We start from the raw sequence: 20,185 nt of genomic DNA on the forward strand, positions 1-20,185 counted from the left end.
TGGGGACTACTGTTAAATTAGTATGTTATGTTCATCCTTTGCAGGGATCAAATGCCTTGTGTCACACACTGATGATTCCTCTGGTTGATTTAAAGCAGAATTTTCTGGCTCTGAAGTTAGTTCTGTCTTAATCTTTGAGTCCAAAAGGAGGGGCTGTGAGAGCGGTGCGGGGTAAAGGGAAGATTAAGGGGATTATCCTTAAGGCTAGAACCCAAGGCAAAAATTAAGTTTGCCGTTCTGGGAAATCAGTCATATAAACATTATGTGGGCATTATATTATTTTTATTGCATCAGTATTTTTTACATGCAGTAATTGCCTTTGAGCACTGGGAGGTAATTAATCTTGGACCAGATCTTTGGCTATGTCAAAATGGCAGAGTGCAAGGCAGAGGTTTACAGCTCACATTTGCACTCCAGTGTTTCTGCTGCAGGCCGTAATGGCCACGGGGGAACAAAAATGCCCCATCCCCTTTTCTACAGCTATGCCCCTTTTTCCCGGCCACACCAGCAACAGGCAGAGTGTGTGACATAAGAGCCCTGCATTGGCTCTATCCCACGGGATGGTCATCCTTACTCTGGGGTGATCCTTCTTCAGATTGTCAAAGAACTAGAAGAACTAGATAAGTTCATGGAGGATAGGTCCATCAATGGCTATTAGCCAGGATGAGCAGGAATAGTGTGCCTAGCCTCTGTTTGCCAGAAACTGAGAATGGGCGACAAGGGATGGATCACTTGATGATTACCTGTTCTGTTCATTCCCTCTGGGGCACCTGGCGTTGGCCACTGTCAGAAGACAGGATACTGGGCTAGATGGACCTTTGGTCTGACCCAGTATGGCCGTTCTTAAGTTCTTGTGTTCTTATTTTACAGCAAGATTATGGAGGCTGTGCAGTGTGAATTGGCTGCACAGCACCAAAAGATCTGTCTGTCTCTCTTTCTCTCCTCTTTTTTCCTCTATGTAGATTACATCCAAAAATCCTACATTAAAAGAATGTTCAGGTCGCAAAGTCAAGCCCTTCAAAGTTAGGAAATGCTGGAATTAAGGTTACCCATGCAACTTTAATTCAGCCTCCTTATGATACAGTCTTTAATGACATGATAACATCCTATTTTTCCCTCACAGGATTCCTGACTCATTTATGAATAGGCAATTATTTTATATTTCTTTTTATTTTCCTCATTCAATGTGTGTCCCTAGATCTTATTAATTACCATCCGAACTTGCACTGTATACAAAATTATTAATTTCCTCCTGGACATTTCTGCTGTCATCATGGCATCTGAGTGCTTCCCAAACACTAATGAGAGAGAAACACTAATGCACAACACCCCTGTGAGAACAGATGGTATTATTATCATAGAATCATAGAATCATAGAATATCAGGGTTAGAAGGGACCTCAGGAGGTCATCTAGTCCAACCCCCTGCTCAAAGCAGGACCAATCCCCAATCAAATCATCCCAGCCAAGGCTTTGTCAAACCTGACCTTAAAAACTTCCAAGGAAGGAGATTCTACCACCTCCCTAGGTAACGCATTCCAGTGTTTCACCACCCTCCTAGTGAAAAAGTTTTTCCTAATATCCAACCTAAACCTCCCCCACTGCAACTTGAGACCATTACTCCTTGTCCTGTCCTCTTCTACCACTGAGAATAGTCTAGAACCATCCTCTCTGGAACCACCTCTCAGGTAGTTGAAAGCAGCTATCAAATCCCCCCTCATTCTTCTCTTCTGCAGACTAAACAATCCCAGTTCCCTCAGCCTCTCCTCATAAGTCATGTGTTCCAGACCCCTAATCATTTTTGTTGCCCTTTGCTGGACTCTCTCCAATTTCTCCACATCCTTCTTGTAGTGTGGGGCCCAAAACTGGACACAGTACTCCAGATGAGGCCTCACCAATGTCGAATAGAGGGGAACGATCACGTCCCTCGATCTGCTCGCTATGCCCCTACTTATACTTATCCTCCTTTTACAACTGGGGAACTGAGGCACAGAGAGATTAATACCAGAATTGTCTACTAATGTTAGGTGCCCCCTTTTGGCCTGATTTTTCAGAGTACTTAGTATTTTAAAGCACTTCAGTATTTTCAAAGCACAGCTCTAATTGACTTGGCAGCTGTGAGTGCTCAGAACTTAAATTAAATTCATGCTTCTTGTCCTTAGACATCCTCCCTAGCCCTGCCCCTCTCTATTTATGTACTCTTGTATGTTCAGTAGCTTCTCTCCCTGATTCTGGTTTGCTGGTGGTACCATCCATTTCTCCACTTCTCCTGCAAGTGCTTTAGTGCCTTCTTCTTTGCTGTCTCTTATGCTAGCAACACCTTCCTCATAAAGCCTCTTCTGCTTTAAATCCCTTAGGCAACCATATGGAACCAAAGCTCCCACAACAGTTGTTCAAGGGAGGGGTAGAAAGTGAGAGAACATAACCCCACAACCATCCCACAGAGATAACACATAGCCCCAGTAGCTTATTCCCCAACCCTCTCTGAGAGCACGACATGAAACAGGAGCTTCCCTAACTCTGGAGGGAGGCAGGAGAAGAGACAGCTGGGCTCACCTCTGGACACCACACTTGATTCCTAAATGGGAGCTGTGCTCTTTTGAAAAATCATGTCACTTTTTTTAGGTGCCTAAATAACAGCGGTTGGATGCTGAGCTATTTTAAGAATCTGGCCTCATTTCATAAACATTTAATAAAGGAATTTCTTGAATGTTTGTTTCTTTCCTTGCAAAAACAGCAAACATAGAACACACACTCGTGTTCAAAGTAGAAAGATTTCAGGCTATATGTTGTTTGCCAAACTAATTACACAGTGATATCAGTATAATGAGAACCCCTGTAGGCAACGAGGATATTTAGAAAGGACAAGGGTATTACTGAAGAGGACATAATGTGCATTGCAATTTGCATAATATTTTGCAATAAAATAATTATAGAGTCACTATGGTAAAGAATAAGATTCTCAAACTTGTCTTCTCAGTGACTAACAACTTAATATTTGGGGCTGAAATTTCCTATGATTGTTCTCAGTCCAAAGGTGATATATATATATATATAAAAAGATATTGACTCAAATACTTTCTGTTTTATGAAACAACAAGAAAACACATTTTAAAAATGTGTTCTTGTTGCTGTGGGAACTATAATGTAATTACTGTATTTTTATGGGTCTAAAATTTCAACTTTAACAGGTTTTGTTTCATTTTTTGTTTTCAGCAAATTTTTTTATTGATTTTATTTTAGTTCAGTTTAGTTTTTAGATACTATAATGTTTAAGCTGAGATTTTATGTGCACAGAAGTCTGACAATTCAGTTAAGGGTCTCAAAACAATCAGGATAGTTTTATAATTTTTTTAAAGTACAGAACTTGGTTGAGGTGTGTGTTTGTTTCATTGTCATATATATTTTTTCCCTTTTGTCTTTAACAAACATTTTTGGGCTCATATGAATAAGACTCCTTTTAATAAAAATAACTTACTTTTCTTGATTTTATGTGAGCTAATTGGATTTAGATTTTAAATGTATCTGTTTCAGATACAGTATTTTATTACTGTGTGACTAAGTAAACAAAATAAATAAGCTTAGTGAAACTGCACAGGTTAAGAATATCCAAAGAAAATCATGTACTGTAAAACTTGCAAATGTTAAAAACTATTTAGCTTCAGATAATTTTAAGAGTAAAATAGTTCTTTACAGACCATACCTCTTGATGAGATATATTATCTATAAAATCTATAAAAAGCTAAATAATTTCCACCATTTAAACTCAAATTGATATTTTGTTTCACAAAAAAAAGTGGCACTAGCAAGCTAACAAACCATTTTGTACTACCCATAAAAAAAAAAAGCAAGTTGTTCAAACCCTGTCTGATCACCCATCTGTTGTGTGAAAATAATTGCAGTATTAAGTTACAGAGAGTTGTAATGGACTGCTCTGTGTTTAATGTTTATCTGTACTATTTTTTCACACATGAACAGAAAGTTAGCTCCAGTTTCTGAAGTCATCTGAAAATTTCATTAACATATTCTGGGCATGAAGGCAAAATGGCCTTCATTGACTATTTACTTCAATTGTGGATTCCCAAAGAAATCCCCCCCCCCCCCCCAGGCACTGATGTGTTCTACCGTCTATGGAAAGAGTAGCAATATGAATAAAACTTCTAGGAGCTATCGAAGTTGGTGAATGTGTATTCTCATTTACAAGTGTCCATTGTCTATGTTGACTGATAAGGTGAAATCATTGACTGTGTACTGTAAAATATATATCCATAGATATTTGCAATTGCTTTTTAAGTGCAAAATTAAGACAAAGCAAATCATCCTTTTGATCTGTGCTGTTTCTTAGTATTATTGAATAGTAATATGTAGCTATACAAAATAAGTTACTATTCTCTTCTCAATGTTGTTATTTCTCAATTATTTGTTTGAAATGCAGTTCTGCCACCTTTATTCATAATGAGCGAGATCTTCAGCTGGTGTAAATTAGCATAGCTCCAAAATGGCTTTTACCAGCAGCTGAGGATCTTACCTGTTATGTTCTACCTTACTCTGCAAGTTGTCACAGTGATTTCAAAGGGCCTACTCAAAAATACAATATTCCTCAGTCTGAGTAAGTGTGGCAAACTTGGGCGCTTAGAAGAAGTAATTCTGAATATAGTTTATTCCAGGCCTGTGACTGCATTAAACTTAGATACGTTATTTTGTCCACAGGGTAATGATGTTCGGATAATCCTTGGCCAGTTTGATGAGCAAATGGCAGCAAAAGTGTTCTGTTGTGTAAGTAAAGATGTTTAATTGCATATTTGGGGAAAGAATGAATTACCTTTCAATAAACGTACATCTGAAAACTCGAATTGCTATCCTGTGGGCCACCCCTGCAAACCTATAAGGCCTCACTTCCAGGAAGCTCTTCAGCACATGTTTAAATCCATCCCTATTCAGAAAAACATGTAAGCACTTGATTTCAGTGGGACTTAAGTATGGATTTATAGTTAGGGCCCTACCAAATTCATGGTGCATTTTGGTCAATTTCACTGCCATAGGATTTTAAAAATAATAAATTTAACGATTTCAGATATTTCCTATTTCCTTTTCCTTTATGCCGCTTTTCCTAGTGAGGGTCATGGCAGCAAGGAGAGTAGGGAGGACCAGACCTCCTTGTCCTCCGCAACAGGTTCCAGTTCCTCCTGGGGGATTCCCCATTGTTCCCAGGCCAGTCGGGAGATATAATCCCTCCAGCATGTCCTGGGTCAGCCTGAGGGCCTCCTCCCAGTGGGATGTGCCCAGTATAGTTCCAATGGAGGCCTCCCAGGGGGCATCCTTATCAGATGCCCAACCCACCTCAGCTGGCACCTCTCGATCTGGAGGAGTAGCAGCTGTACTCCAGTGCTCTCCCAAATAGCCAAGCTCCTCACCCTGTCTCAAAGAGCAAGCCCAGCCACCCTGTGGAGAAACCTCATTTCCACCACTTGTACCCGCAATCTCATCCTTTTGGTCATTACCCAAAGTTCATGACCGTAAGTGAGGATGGGGACATAGTATGACCTGTAAACCAAGAGCTTCGTCCAAGAACTCAGCTCCCACTTCACCATCACGGATCAGTACAGCGCCCGCATCACTGCCACTACCACACCAAATCCACTGATTGATCTCACACTCCCACTTGCCATCACTCATGAACAAGATCCCTAGATACTTGAACTCATCCACTTAGGGCAGCTGCTCCCCCCTCACCTGCAGAGAGCAGTCCACTTTCTTCTCGGAGAGGACCATGACCTCCAAACTGGAGGTGCCAATTCTCATCCCAGCCACTTCACACTCCGCAGCGAAATGTTCGAGTGTGCACCAGAGATCACAGTCTGAAGAAGCAAGGGCAACATAATCTGCAAACAGCATAGATGTCACCTCCGAGTCCCTGTACCAGATGCACTGATGTCCATGAAAACCATAAACAGGAGTGTGGACAAGACGCATCCTTGGCAGAGTCCTACGTCCATCTTGAATGAACTCAACTTAATGCCAAGAATGTGAATGCAACTCTCACTCCAAAAATAGAGGGACCAAATAGCATGAAAAAGTGGTACAGGCACCTCATAGTCCACAGCACTTCCCTCAAGACATCTCGGGGAACACGGTCATATGCCTTCTCTAGGTCTACAAAGCAAAGGTAGACCAGATTAGCAAACTCCCATGAGCCCTTGAGTATCTGTGAGAGAACAAAGAGCTGGTTCATTGTTCCACTGCCAGGAAGGAATCCTCATTGTTCCTCTTGAATCTGAGGTTCAACTTATGGGTGCAACCTCCTTTCCAGCACCCTGGCATAGGTTTTGCCGGGGAGGCTGAGGAGTATGATCCCCCCCCCATAGTTGGAACACATTCTCTGGTCTCCTTTCTTAAAGACTGGGACCACCATCTCGGTTTACCAGGCCAGAGGTACTGCACCTGTCTTCCATGCAACACTGAAGAGGCACATTAACCATGACCCCCCAGCATTGTCCAGTGCTTTCAACATCTCCGGGGCAAATCTCGCCCACCACTGCTGCATTACCACTACGAAGGCACTTTACCGCCGTATCGACCTCAGCATCAGAAATAGATCCGATCTCACTGGAGGTTTCTGGTGCTGCCTCCTGGAAGGGGGGCGTGTACATTGGGTTGATTTGTTCCTCAAAGTGCTCCTTCCACCTCTCTATGATCTTCTTACTCAAGGTCAGTGTTTCACCACCCTTGCCGAGTACAGCCTGGACAACATCTTGCTGACCCCTCCTAAGGTAATGAATGGTTTGCCAGAACACCTTTGAGGCCATCTGGAAGTCATTCTTCATGGTCTCTCCAAATTCCTCCCAAGCCTGGGCTTCAACAACTGCCACAGCTGCAGCCAGTACCTCTCAACTGTATCAGGAGTCCATTCCATGAGCATTTCTCTGAAGGCTTCCTTCTTTGACTTGACAGCTTCCCTCACCACTGGAGTCCACCAGTGGGTCGTAGGGTGCCACCATGACAGATACTAACTGCCTTCAGGTCACAGCTTTTCGTGGCTGCCTCAATAGTCCACTCAGACTCAATGTCCAAGACCTCACCCAGAATGCAGGAGAAGTTCTTCCGGAGGAGGGAATTGAAGTCTTTCTGCACAGGGTCCTCCATGAGGCATTCCTAGCTAATGTGCACTGATCATATGGGCCTCCTGTGTCTATCCGGTCAGCATCTCATGCATCAGATCCAACTCACCACCAAGTGGTGATCAGTTGCCAGCTCTGCCCCTCTCTTCACCAGAGTGTTCAGAACATATGGCTTTAGGTCTGACAAAACGACTGTAAAGCTGATCATCGATCTTCAGCCCAAGGTGTTCTGGTACCAAGTACATTTACAAATAACCTTGTGTTTGAACATGGTATTCATTATGGACAATCCATGACTAGCACAGAAGTCCAATAAAAATTCACCTATTCACAATTCAGATATTTTAAATCTGAAATTTCATGGTGTAGGGGTCCTGACCCAAAACGGGGTTGTGGAAGGGTCACAAAGTTATTGTAAGGGTTACAATAACAAAGTTATTGTAAGTTATTGTATTGCAGTATTCTGCACTGCTGCTGGTGGCAGCACTGCCTTCAGAGCTGGGTGGCCGGAGAGTGGCGGCTCCTGGCCAGAAGCCCAGCTCTGAAGGCAGAGCTGCCACCAGCAGCAATGCAGAAATAAGGATGGCATGATATGGTATTTCCACCCTTACTTCTGTGCTATTGCCTTCAGAGCTGGGCCCTCAGCCAGCAGCCACCACTCTCCGGCCGCCCAGCTCTGAAGGCAGCAGCACAGAAATAAGGGTGGCATAGTATGGTATTGATCCAATCCCTCAAACAGAGACAAACACCTACAAGATCTCTATCAAGCATTCTTAAAACTACAATACCCACCTGGGGAAGTGAGGAAACAGATTGACAGAGTGATATGGGTACCCAGAAATCACCTACTACAGGACAGGCCCAACAAGGAAAATAACAGAACATCACTGGCCATCATGTACAGCCCCAGCTAAAACCTCTCCAGCACATTATCAACCTATCCTGGAAAACAATCCCTCACTCTCACAGACCTTGGGAGGCAGGCCAGTCCTCGCTTACAGACGGCCCCGCAACCTGAAGCAAATACTCACCAGCAACTACACACCACACCACAGAAACACTAACCCAGGAACTAATCCCTGTAGCAAACCTCATTTCCTACTCTGTCCCCATATCTACTCTAGCGACACCATCAGAGGACCCAGTCACATCAGCCACACCATCAGAGGCTCATTCACCTGCACGTCTACTAATGTTATATATACTATCATGTATATGGTATATATAACAGCAATGCCCCTCTGCCATGTACATTGGCCAAACCGGACAGTCCCTACATAAAAGAATAAATGGACACAAATTGGACATCAGGAATGGTAACATACAAAAGCCAGTAGGAGAACACATCAATCTTCCTGAACATTATATAACAGACTTAAAAGTAGCTATACTTGAACAAAAAAACTTCAGAAACAGACTTCAAAGAGAAACAGCAGAACTAAAATTCATTTGTAAATTTAACACCATTAATTTGGGCTTGAATAGAATCATAGAACCATAGAATATCAGGGTTGTAAGGGACCTCAGGAGGTCATCTTGTCCAACTCCCTGCTCAAAGCAGGACCAATCCCCAACTAAATCATCCCAGCCAAGGCTTTGTCAAGCCTGACCTTAAAAACCTCAAAGGAAGGAGATTCCACCTCCCTAGGTAATGCATTCCAGTGCTTCACCAGCCTCCTTGTGAAAAAGTTTTTCCTAATATCCAACCTAAATCTCCCCCACTGCAATTTGAGGCCATTACTCCTTGTTCTGTCATCTGCTACCACTGAGAACAGTCTAGATCCATCCTCTTTGGAACCCCCTTTCAGGTAGCTGAAAGCAGCTATTAAATCCCCCCTCATTCTTCTCTTCTGCAGACTAAACAATCCCAGTTCCCTCAACCTCTCCTGATAAGTCATGTGTTCCAGTCCCCTAATCATCTTTGTTGTCCTCTTCTGGATGCTTTCCAATTTTCCACATCACTCCTGTAGTGTGGGGCCCAAAACCGGACATAGTACTCCGGATGAGGCCTCACCAATGTCGAATAGAGGGGAATGATCACGTCCCTCGATCTGCTGGCAATGACCCTACTTATACAGCCCAAAATGCCATTAGCCTTCTTGGCAACAAAGGCACACTGTTGACTCCTATCCAGCTTCTTGTCCACTGTAACCCCTCGGTCCTTTTCTGCAGAACTCAATCCCTAGTCTGTGGCGGTGCATGGAATTCTTCCGTCCTAAGTGCAGGACTCTGCACTTGTCCTTGTTGAACCTCATCAGATTTCTTTTGGCCCCAATCCTCATGCTGGACCTTATTTCTACCCTCCAGCGTGTCTACCTCTCCCCACATCTTAGTGTCATCCATGAACTTGCTGAAGGTGCAATCTATCCCATCATCCAGATCATTAATAAAGATATTGAACAAAACCGGCCCCACGACTGACCCCTGGGGCACTCTGCTTGATACTGGCTGCCAACTAGACATCGAGCTGTCGATCACCACCCATTGAGCCCAACAATTTAGCCAGCTTTCTGTCCTCCTTATTGTCCATTCATCCAATCCATTCTTTTTTAACTTGCTGGCAAGCATACTGTGGCAGACCGTATCGAAAGCTTTGCTAAAGTCAAGGAATAACATGTCCACTGCTTTCCCCTCATCCACAGAGCCAGTTATCTCATCATAGAAGGCAATTAGATTAGTCAGGCATGACTTGCCCTTGGTGAATCCATGCTGACTGTTACCGCTCACTTTCTTCTCCTCTAAGTGCTTCAGAATTGATTCCTTGAGGACCTGCTCCATGATTTTTCCAGGGAGTGAGGTGAGGCTGACTGGTGTGTAGTTCCCCAGATCCTCCTTCTGCCCTTTTTAAAAGATGGGCAGTACATTAGCCTTTTTCCAGTCATCCGGGACTTCCCCCGGTCGCCATGAGTTTTCAAAGGTAATGGCCAATGGCTCTGCAATCACATCCGCCAACTCCTTTAGCACTCTCGGATGCAGCGCATGCGGCCCCATGGACTAGTGCTTGTCCAGATTTTCTAAATAGTCCTGAAGCACTTCTTTCTCCACAGAGGGCTGGTCGCCTCCTCCCCATGCTGTGCTGCCCAGTGCAGCAGTCTGGGAGCTGACCTTGTTCATGAAGACAGAGGCAAAAAAAATCATTGAGTACATTAGCTTTTTCCACATCCTCTGTCACTAGGTTGCCTCCCTCATTCAGTAAGGGGTCCACACTTTCCTTGACTTTCTTCTTGTTGCTAACATACCTGAAGAAACCCTTCTTGTTACTCTTAACATCTCTTGCTAGCTGCAACTGCAAGTGTGATTTGGCCTTCCTGATTTCACTCCTGCATGCCTGAGCAATATTTTTATACTTCTCCCTGGTCATCTGTCCAATCTTCCACTTCTTGTAGGCTTCTTTTTTATGTTTAAGATCAGCAAGGATTTCACTTAAGCCATGCTGGTCGCCTGCCATATTTACTATTCTTTATACACATCGGGATGGTTTGTTCCTGTAACCTCAATAAAATAAATAATATAGGGACTGGGAGTGGCTGGCTCATTACGAAAGCAGCTTTGCCTCTCCTGGAATTGACACTTCCTCACCTGTTACTGGGAGTGGACTACATCCACCCTGATCGAATTGGCCCTGTCAACACTGGTTCTCCACTTGTGAGGTAACTCCCTTCCCTTCATGTGTCATTATATAATGCCTGCATCTGTAATTTTCACTCCATGCATCTGAAGAAGTGGTGTTTTATCCATGAAAGCTTATGCCCAAATAAATCTGTTAGTCTTTAAGGTGCCACCCCTACTTCTGTGCTGCTGCTGGCGGGGCATTGCCTTCAGAGCTGGGCATTGCCTTCAGAGCAGCTGCTGCTCTCCTGCCACCAAGATCTGAAGGCAGTGCAGAAGTAAAGGTGGCAATACTGTGACCCCCCACTTCAATAACTTTGTGATGTCTCCACAACCCCCTTTTGGGTTGGGAGCCCCAGTTTGAGAAACACTGGTCTCCCCCGTGAAATCTGTATAGTATAGGATAAAAGTACACAAAAGTTTTCACAAGGGAGACCAGATTTCACAGTTTGTGATGCATTTTTCACGGCCGTGAATTTGGTAGGGCCATATTTATAGTTAAGGATCTACTCAAGTGCTTTCCTGAATTGGGGCCTAAGCAAGTAGCCCTTAGTCATGTGAATAGTACCATTGAAATGGGTATTTTTACTAAAAAGAGTAAGGGCTTGCTGTATCTGGCTGTGATCCAGGAATTCTTCTGTGGTGCCAGAGTATGTTTTTTGCTGTTGGGTTTTTTTTTTCCCCTTTTCCAAAGAATAAGAAATCTGTGGCCAAAAATAAGAGAGAATTCCAGTATTACTAACTACAGAAGCTATCCTCATTACATTTACTTCTCAAAATGGTGCTATTCATATAATTAAAACTGAAGAGTCAAAACAATCTCTTCTTCTGAATATTGTAGTTGTATGACACATTCATAACAAAACCAAGTATTAATATGTAAAATCAAAGATTTCTGAAATTAAGAGAAGTATGTATAAATTAAAGACTGGTACAAAATCATCATGTAATTAAATCATTTACCGCAAATTTACACTTTATATCCATATTCAGAGCATACACACATGATCCTGTTGAAATTACAAGGAACAGGATTTGGACCTTTATTAATATCTGACTGAAATGAATAAACTAAATTTTAAGGGCCCAAAATTTGTATTCATATTGAATTAATCTAAAGAAATCTAAGTGAATCAGAGTTGGTCCTATGTGAATGCTGCAAATAAAAAATGCAGGCAAAACAAAAATGGCAAAATCTGACTTTAGACTCTTTTTATAAAAAAGCAAAAATTGTTTTTTCCTCCCAAGGCAGTCTTGCAGTGCTTGCATAGAGAAACAGAAATGTATACATCACAGCAAAAGGAATAAAAACCTAAAGTTCAAAATTAGATTGCTATATGTCACTTGGAAATATTTTGACTCTTACTCAGCAGCTGTCACTGTTGCAATAGTGGTAAGACAGGGATGTATCATGGTACTTTTTAGGGAAGCAGAAGAAAAGTCTGTTTGCCTCCTAATGTCAATGAAAGAGGTTTCATCTTTCTCTCTTCTCATATCTGATTGTACAGGTGGTAGCATTATCTCTGAGACACTCCCTGCAGTGCTCTGTGTTGCCCATATTCCACATCAAGAAAAATGTGTGCTTTTCTTAAACTAGGAATGAAAAAAAAAACCATCACAAATACTATTCTTTCCCTGTTCATTTGTGTGTTATGGGACTGTCCTCTGTGGCCTACCCTACTACTCCCTACATGCTCTTCAACATAATCCACAGTAACTTCAAACTGTCTTTACATGCAAGGCACTTTGTTCTAGCATTTAAATCACAGAGAGATGTTTAGAATCTCCCCTGTTTTGTGTCTGCTTGGCTCAAGGGAGGGCATTTGGGAGCTGGTAATGGTTTCCTGACCTCAGCACTGACATAAGTTGGAGTAGCCTAGGGACTGCTCTAACTTATGTAACTGTCCTTAGGGTTCCTAGGCTAATGGAGGCTCAGTGGAGAGGAGCTCAGCCATGTTCCCTGCCTGTACCTCTCTAAAATCCCTCTCACCCCCATCCCTGTAGGTGAGGTAAAGGGAGGGGCATTTGCAGCTGCAACAGAGGGATTTACACCAGGAGAGAGAAAATATATAGCCACATTTAAAAAAGAATTATGAGACCTGTGGAAAGATGTATGTGTTGTATCTGTGATTGTTCTGTTCTCAAAACACAGACTAGTTTCCTAACAGCTTTCAATAATGGACAAATAGTCGCATCCAAGAATACAGAAACACAAGCAATCAATTCTACACATGAATTACCTGCTTTCCTAAACATAAGGATGTTTTCTCTGCTCACTGCTGCAGTGAGCATACTCTGGCATAGAACATAGTAGCTCTACGAGTTGGGGTATAGAGTGTCAAGTCCCTAGCTCATTAGGTGTTCATCACATACTGACTTATCAGTAAATAAGTTCAGTATCATGGCTGATGTTTAATAACTAGTAAATAGTTATTGATAACAGATAAAGGTTTTTGGGTTAATACTCGTTTATTTATGTATCATGCTTATTACAGTAGTGCCTAAGGGCTAGCCAAGAACAGGGCCACATAGCACTAGTTACTGTACAAACAGAATAAGAGACAGTCCCTGCTTAGAGTCTAAATAGACAGGACAGAGACAGGGTGGGGGGAAATGGATAGAACAAATAGGCAGAGTGAACAATGCGATGGCTACAAAAATCATGTTAGTACCATGAGTTTTGCTTTTGTTTTGTTTAAATTCTTCTACTGACTTTAGGTCAGAAAGGCATAGCTAGAGGGAAAGCCAATGGACTGAAGGGGTGTATAGGACTTAAAGCACATAGGCACTCAGCAATGGGGATGGACTGCTGAGCAAAAACCAGTTGATTACTAGAGCTGGCCAGAATGTGGGATTTATGGTTTGCTGGAAATTTTGCCGTTTTGAAAATTGATTTTGTTCTGAATTGGAATGAACCCAGTTATTTATTTAAATTTCCCAAAAACTGGAAATTCTGGATCTAGAAGATGCTGGTCTAGAAGGCTCCTGTCTCATGACTGCGGACTCTGGCTCTGACTACTAGGTCTGGCTGCCCATGACTCGGCTGTGACATATTTAGGGTGACAGAAGGGGGCAGTTCTGAGTGGATCATTTATATAAAAATGAGTGTCAATATGTCATGTAGGCTCATTGTTAATCATGAAATATATTCTTGATTCAAGTTCTCCAACAACTTATGCTGAGGTATTTTGACTGGGAGTGCAATTATGTAATTAGCAAAATAAAGGTATGCTGCCAGATATTTGATTTCCTAGGTGTACCTTCAGGTAGGTGCACTAGAGGGTAGTACTGATCTCTTCCAGAGATGTAATTTGGGATTATAAAAGTAAGATGCTATTGTATTAGGACAGATTTTCATACTGGAAGTTATAACTTGAATGCTTGGTGGATAAGCCAGAAATATACCAAAAGGCAACCTCAGGATCTGCATAATTGTCTGTGTACGGGTACAAAGCACATTAGTCCTACTCTACACCACCCCAAGATTGGAACAGAAGTCACCTGAACATTGGCTAGCATCCTGGAAAACATTTAAACAAATTAAAGGGCTGATTCAACCCCCAGTGAAGCCAGTCAGAGTTTCCACAGTGACTTCATTGAGCTTTGCATCAGGCCCTGTCTGCTGAGGAGAACATAAGAAGGTATACGTTGCACCAATTTCAGTTCACAGTCTTTAATGGCCCTTTATATAAACTTCTATTAAATAATCAGAGCAAGATTTATGCGGCACTCTTGATACCATACCACAAATTCCCAGGACTTGATTTGCTCCTTTTTAAATCAATGTGAGTTTTGTATTGACTCCATTGGCAGTAGAATCCAGTCCTTAATCTCTTCTTTTATTTTCCCATTTTCTCTTTCACTTTTCCTTTTGGGGCTATACAACAGCATTGACTTTTAATGGAAAATGTTTTTACTAGAGTAGCATACATACTAAAATGCCTCCGCAATGCAGTATGTGTAAACATTTCCAAAACACCTTCTTGCTAGTGCCATGGAGCGTTGCTAGTGCTGCAAAGTTGTTACTGCTGCTAGAACTGTTGTTCTTGGAGCTCAGACGTTGGCTGCACTAGCAGAGAATGCATTGTTGCACTCTGCACTAGCAGAGAGTGTGTTGATTCAGCAGACCTCAATGTTATTCATAAAGAAAGACCATAGGCTCAGTTTAGTGGTGAAGGCATTTGGCCAATTTTGTTGTCAGCAAAGCAAGGTACTAGCGCTCTGTCCAACAGGTCATAGGGACGCTAACCCATGTATGCCTGTGATAAGGTAGAGGCTCAGTCAACATAACAAGATGGTGTCCCCTAGGCCAGTGGCTCTCAACGTTTCCAGACTACTGTACCCCTTTCAGGAGTCTGATTTCTCTTGCATGTCCTTAAGTTTCACCTCACTTAAAAACTATTTGTTTACAAAATCAGACGTAAAAATACAAAAGTGTCACAGCACACTATTACTGAAAAATTGTTTACTTTTCTCATATTTACCATCTAATTATAAAATAAATCAATTGGAATATAAATATTGTACTTACATTTCAATGTATAGTATATAGAGCAGTATAAACAAGTCATTGTATGAAATTTTAGTTTGTACTGAATTTTCTAGTGCTTTTTATGTAGCCTGTTGTAAAACTAGGCAAATATCTAGATGAGTTGATGTACACGCTGGAAGACCTCTGCGTATCACCAGGGGTACATATACCCCTGGTTGAGAACCACTGCCCTGTGCCAATACAAAGATGCCCTTCCTATGACTTCTCCATTTATACGTTGATACAAGCAAGTTACATATTACACTCCAGATGTTATTAGTTACCACCCTTGCACCTTGTACCTGCTAGTTTGAACAAAACCTCCTCATCCATTATCCTGTCATCCCATCCTTATCTTTAGGAGGGGTCAGTGTGTTCTTGTACCATCTCGTATTAATGTGTTTATGTAGTCACTTGAGAGATTTGTATTTTTGTACCATCCTCTCCAGTCAGGAATGTGCTTACATGGTTAGCTGATACTTAGTGTGTTACTATTGTGCAAAGGCCAACTCTGGATCATAGTCTTAGTTATGCCCAGGGCTCAGCAAGGCCTATATACCTAAGTCCACTTTCAAAAGTTATGTAAGCACTTAAAAACCTACATTTTATGGGAAGTCAATGGGACTTAGGCTCCAAAGTCACTTATTGGTCCCTATATGTATTTTAATTACCTTTTGAGGTTGTTTTAAGTTTGCTTAGTCCGGATGAGGTGATTCAGTTCATTATTGCTTTTACACTCCCCAGTGCTCAAATCTGTTTTTCTGAAAGCAGTACACTCTGTGACTGGTAACAGGCAGTCTCTTGTTGGCTTGCATTTCCCTTTCATTCTTCCATGGTGTCTCAGTTTCTTCTGCTGTTTTCATAGTGTGCTGTATGGTTGTTGTAAAGGAGCCATTAAAGTGAATGTTGTTTGTGGACTGTGCGGTATATTCTCATTCTGCCTTGGTTAAACCATCAAGGACAACTGAAATAAGGCAGTATGCAAAATGAAGCTTTCAGACAAAGTCCTAGTGGTATTTGATATAGTTGTCCCTGTCACTAGCTTCTGGTATGGTCTTTTGAGTGGTCTGACTGGCCCTCCTTAATTTGCCCACAGTCAGGGCAATTCTTGGACCCTCGTCTCTAATTAAGTCTAGCAGTCTGTTTCAGCCTCTTGGCTGTGTTCATAGAGGCAGCATGGTGCAGGGGTGTTGCCTGTTTACTCTCCTAGACCCTTGTGCTTCCCTGTCTTTGTCTGTTCTCTTCTATATAACAGGCCTTGTTTCCTCTCTTGGCTGCAGCTGTGGGTACCTGCCTCCATGACTGGCAGCTCTGGCAGCTGTATGGGGGTGTGGTCAAGCTGCTAGCCTATAAACAGGAGAGGATCTCCTTCCCCTTCTGTCTATGTTCACTATGAGATTTGTAGACCCCATTACAGCCCCATTATCTGAGGCAACAAACCCAAGAGAACAAAGGTAAATCAGATGACAGTTTTATCATGCAGCAACTAGTGGCATTCGAACATTTTGTATAGTGGGGATACTGAAAGCCATTGAAGAAAAGTGTAAACCCCAGAACCCCTAGTTCCAGAACCCCTGGCAGCAATTTAACAATGCTCCCCCTCATGCAAAGTAAGATTTTTTTTTGTTATATCTGGAACACACTTTCATTGGATGGATGAAGATGGATACAGGATTATCAGTGCAAATGTGACCTTAACTTTATGGGTTTTATGGATTTATATTTTCATTGTTTTGACTAATTATTAAACACATTACACAAACAAGAGAAAACAAGGTAAACTTCAAAACACACATTATATTTCCGTAGTTAAGGTTGAGGTTCCATTTTGCATTTAGAGCATAGATTCAAGCTCTTTGTAATGTAAGAAAAATATAACATTTTCTCCCCAAACATGCCACACTTGCTCTATGACTATCTAATACATTTTCTGAGAATTTACAAGTAAATCTCCTAATAGGTTTGAGTTAAAATTAATTAAAAGCTGGTCCTTTTAAGAAATTTAATATCTGTGTCTGTCATTCCTGTGTCCCAATGATCCTAATAATGGAATAACCAACTCTTCAAACTTTCCCTATAGTTAAAATTAATCCAAAAGTTATGCATACCCTATATTGCAGTGGTTCCCAAACTTGTTCCACCGCTTGTGCAGGGAAAGCCCCTGGTGGGCCAGGCCAGTTTGTTTACCTGCCACATCCGCAGGTTCAGCCGATCGCGGCTCCCTGTGGCCGGGGTTCGCTGCTCCAAGCCAATGGAAGCTGCTGGAAGCGGCGCAGGCAGAAGGACGTACTGGCTGCCGCTTCCAGCAGTTCCCATTGGCCTGGAGCAGCGAACCGTGGCCACTGGGAGCCACGATCGGCCGAACCTGCAGAAGTGGCAGGTAAACAAACCGGCCCGGCCCAGCAGGGGCTTTCCCTGCACAAGCGGCGGAATAAGTTTGAGAACCACTGCTATATTGGAAGAAATTAGTAATTATGCCAAGACATTAAAAACTATTGTATCTAATTGTTATGAGGCAAAATTGTTATATAGACTCTAGACAGGGCCAGTTCAATGGCCATTACAATATCAGAGTGAACTCAACCAGTCATTCCCCTTCTTCTGTAGCCAATTTGTATGCAATGATTCTGTTGGTTAAAATGAGTCTGCAGTGTGAGGGAGCCTGACTGGAATATGTGTCAAGAGTAGAGCTGTGTGGAAACCAGCATTTCCATCCCATGGAAAATTTTATATTTCAAAAAAAAAAATCATTCCACAAGTGAAATTTTTCACAGAATCAACATTTTTGAAAAATTCTGATTTGGAAGAACTGAAACAGAATTTTTCAAAATTTTCATGCTGTGTCTCTGGCTCCTAGCCAGTTGCCCAGGAGCCCACCAACTTCCCCACTAGGTGAGTAGCCTGGGAGCTGGCCAACTGGGAACTTGGTCAGCCCAGAGAGCTGGCCAGATAGGAAGATTCATGATTACACACTGGCTCCTTTGTATTGCTCTGGTGATGCAAAGCAGCAGTAAACTTACTTTATCTGAGCAGTGCACTCTGTTAAGTGCTACTCTAGTGTACTGATGGAAGAAAAACCCCTAGATCTGCCCTTCTCCAAGTCTTGGAGGGCTGCGGTCAAGAGCTCTTGGAGCTGCCTCTGTCACAGGTTTGGGGAGAGGACGATGAACCTCTTCAGCTGTGGGAGGAGCAGAGGTGTGCAGTGGAGCAAGGTGCATATGTGTGGTGGAGGGGCAGAATTTCTGTTGGGCTGGGGGCACAAAATTAATTGCAGTGGGGCTGGGGAAGCATAGAATTGATGTGGGACTGTGGGGGTGCACAATTTAATTAAGATATAGCTGTGGGGCACACTCAGGTAATTAATCGGTATTTTGGCGTTCTGGGAGAAGCTGAAGGCCCTCCACTCCATCAAGCAGCACATTATATACATAATTTGTGTAACTTGATCTCAACTGAGTTCCTGCAGCTGGGGCAAACAAAATTGCCTTGCTCGCTGTAAATTTGTGAGAGTTGGCTGCAGTGTAATAGTCCAGGCAGGCATAAAACCCAACTCTAACATTCCTCCTACACCTGGTCATTAACCTCATTTGGGAGTTGTCCATGTTTCTATTTCTTGCTTTAACATTTCCATCTCATCTTCAAGTATCCCCAGGGCCTTCCTCAGATCCTCTTAGGAGTATTTTTCACAAGGATTGTATTCTGAGTAAGCAGTATGTCTCATATTCATATCCTGGCTAATTCTCTCTTCTGCTCCTAGTCTGTTCTCTATAAGGCTGATGCAGATGAAAAAATGAATATTTGTAAGAGTCTCTTCCTTTTTCAGATTTTATGAAAGTCTGTTACATTTAAGGGTTTTAGGGTTCTATCATATACTTCTAAAAGACTTGGGCATCTGTTTTAGCTCCATTACATGCCTTGCATCTCTAATATCCCACATATTTGTGAAGAAGCAAAGAAACATGAAAATTATTATTTGAAAGAAACTGAAATGTCTACAGGAAGACATCCAGCAGCGACAAGGAGAGAGGACCTTCAGGAAAGATTTGCAGATTTTATGCTAGATAAAAGAGACTTTCCTTCACAATACAAAAGTTCAGGATTCCTTTATCATCCCTAATAAATTCCTCTTCTGCATGGAGAACACATTTTTATGCATGTTACCATATATGTCTGAAAAATAAAGTATTGTGAATACATCTGTTCTGTGTGTTTTGTGTAGTTAAAGTAAGACTTCCTGTCTCTGTGGGTTTAATGGGCTGTGCTCAATGTTTTGAAAAGTAGATTTCAATATTAAATAGTTTATTATTTAAAAGAGAAATTCTGCAAAATTTGTTTGCTATGCCACAAACTTTACCATTGCTTCATGCTTCTCAAAAAACAAATATCTAGTTAATGTTTCTCTTCTACTTATTTTATCAGATCACAACATGAACATTTGAAACATTGCGAATTTTTGTCTTTTGGGTTACAGGCTGATGATTTTCTGATTATATTCTTTCCCTAATTTTTGTTTCAATTTTGGATGATTCTTTATCAGTTGATAAGACTTTAATGTCAATGTTGCAGCAGAAGATTACATTCTGCTCTGATACTATGTCATTAATTGAAATCAAGTGTGCTTTACCTAAAGAAAAATAATATAATGATGGTGTTTAATGTGGCTGTTTCACACTAACAATGCATGTTTGTGCATATGCACACATACTCATCTATTTCCACTCTTCTCAGACTGAGGTTGAAAGCCACCTTATAGAGGATTTCTTATGGAATTGCTCTACTTCCCTCAATCGTGTTTACTCCCCCCCCCTTTAGATACCAAGTACTTTTTTGTTCTTCTACTTCTAATTAAACTGGTTTTGAACAGCTTTTGAGTTATTATTTTGTAAAATGCTGTCTTCATGTACATAAATTTGGAAACAAAAAAGAAA

The 20,185-nt window shown here is 41.8% G+C and overlaps 1 protein-coding gene across 1 annotated transcript in view; it reads left to right on the forward strand.

Moving 5' to 3' along the window:
• Positions 1 to 20,185, forward strand: part of GABBR2 (gamma-aminobutyric acid type B receptor subunit 2) — an 813,006-nt gene that overhangs the window by 366,157 nt on the left and 426,664 nt on the right. Inside the window, exon 5 of the mRNA XM_074945100.1 lies at positions 4,710 to 4,775. Coding sequence (XP_074801201.1) covers positions 4,710 to 4,775 — 66 coding nt within the window. The remainder of the gene's footprint in view (positions 1 to 4,709; positions 4,776 to 20,185) is intronic.

Source organism: Natator depressus, chromosome 2 (assembly GCF_965152275.1).
Source record: "Natator depressus isolate rNatDep1 chromosome 2, rNatDep2.hap1, whole genome shotgun sequence".
NCBI lineage: Eukaryota > Metazoa > Chordata > Testudines > Cheloniidae > Natator > Natator depressus.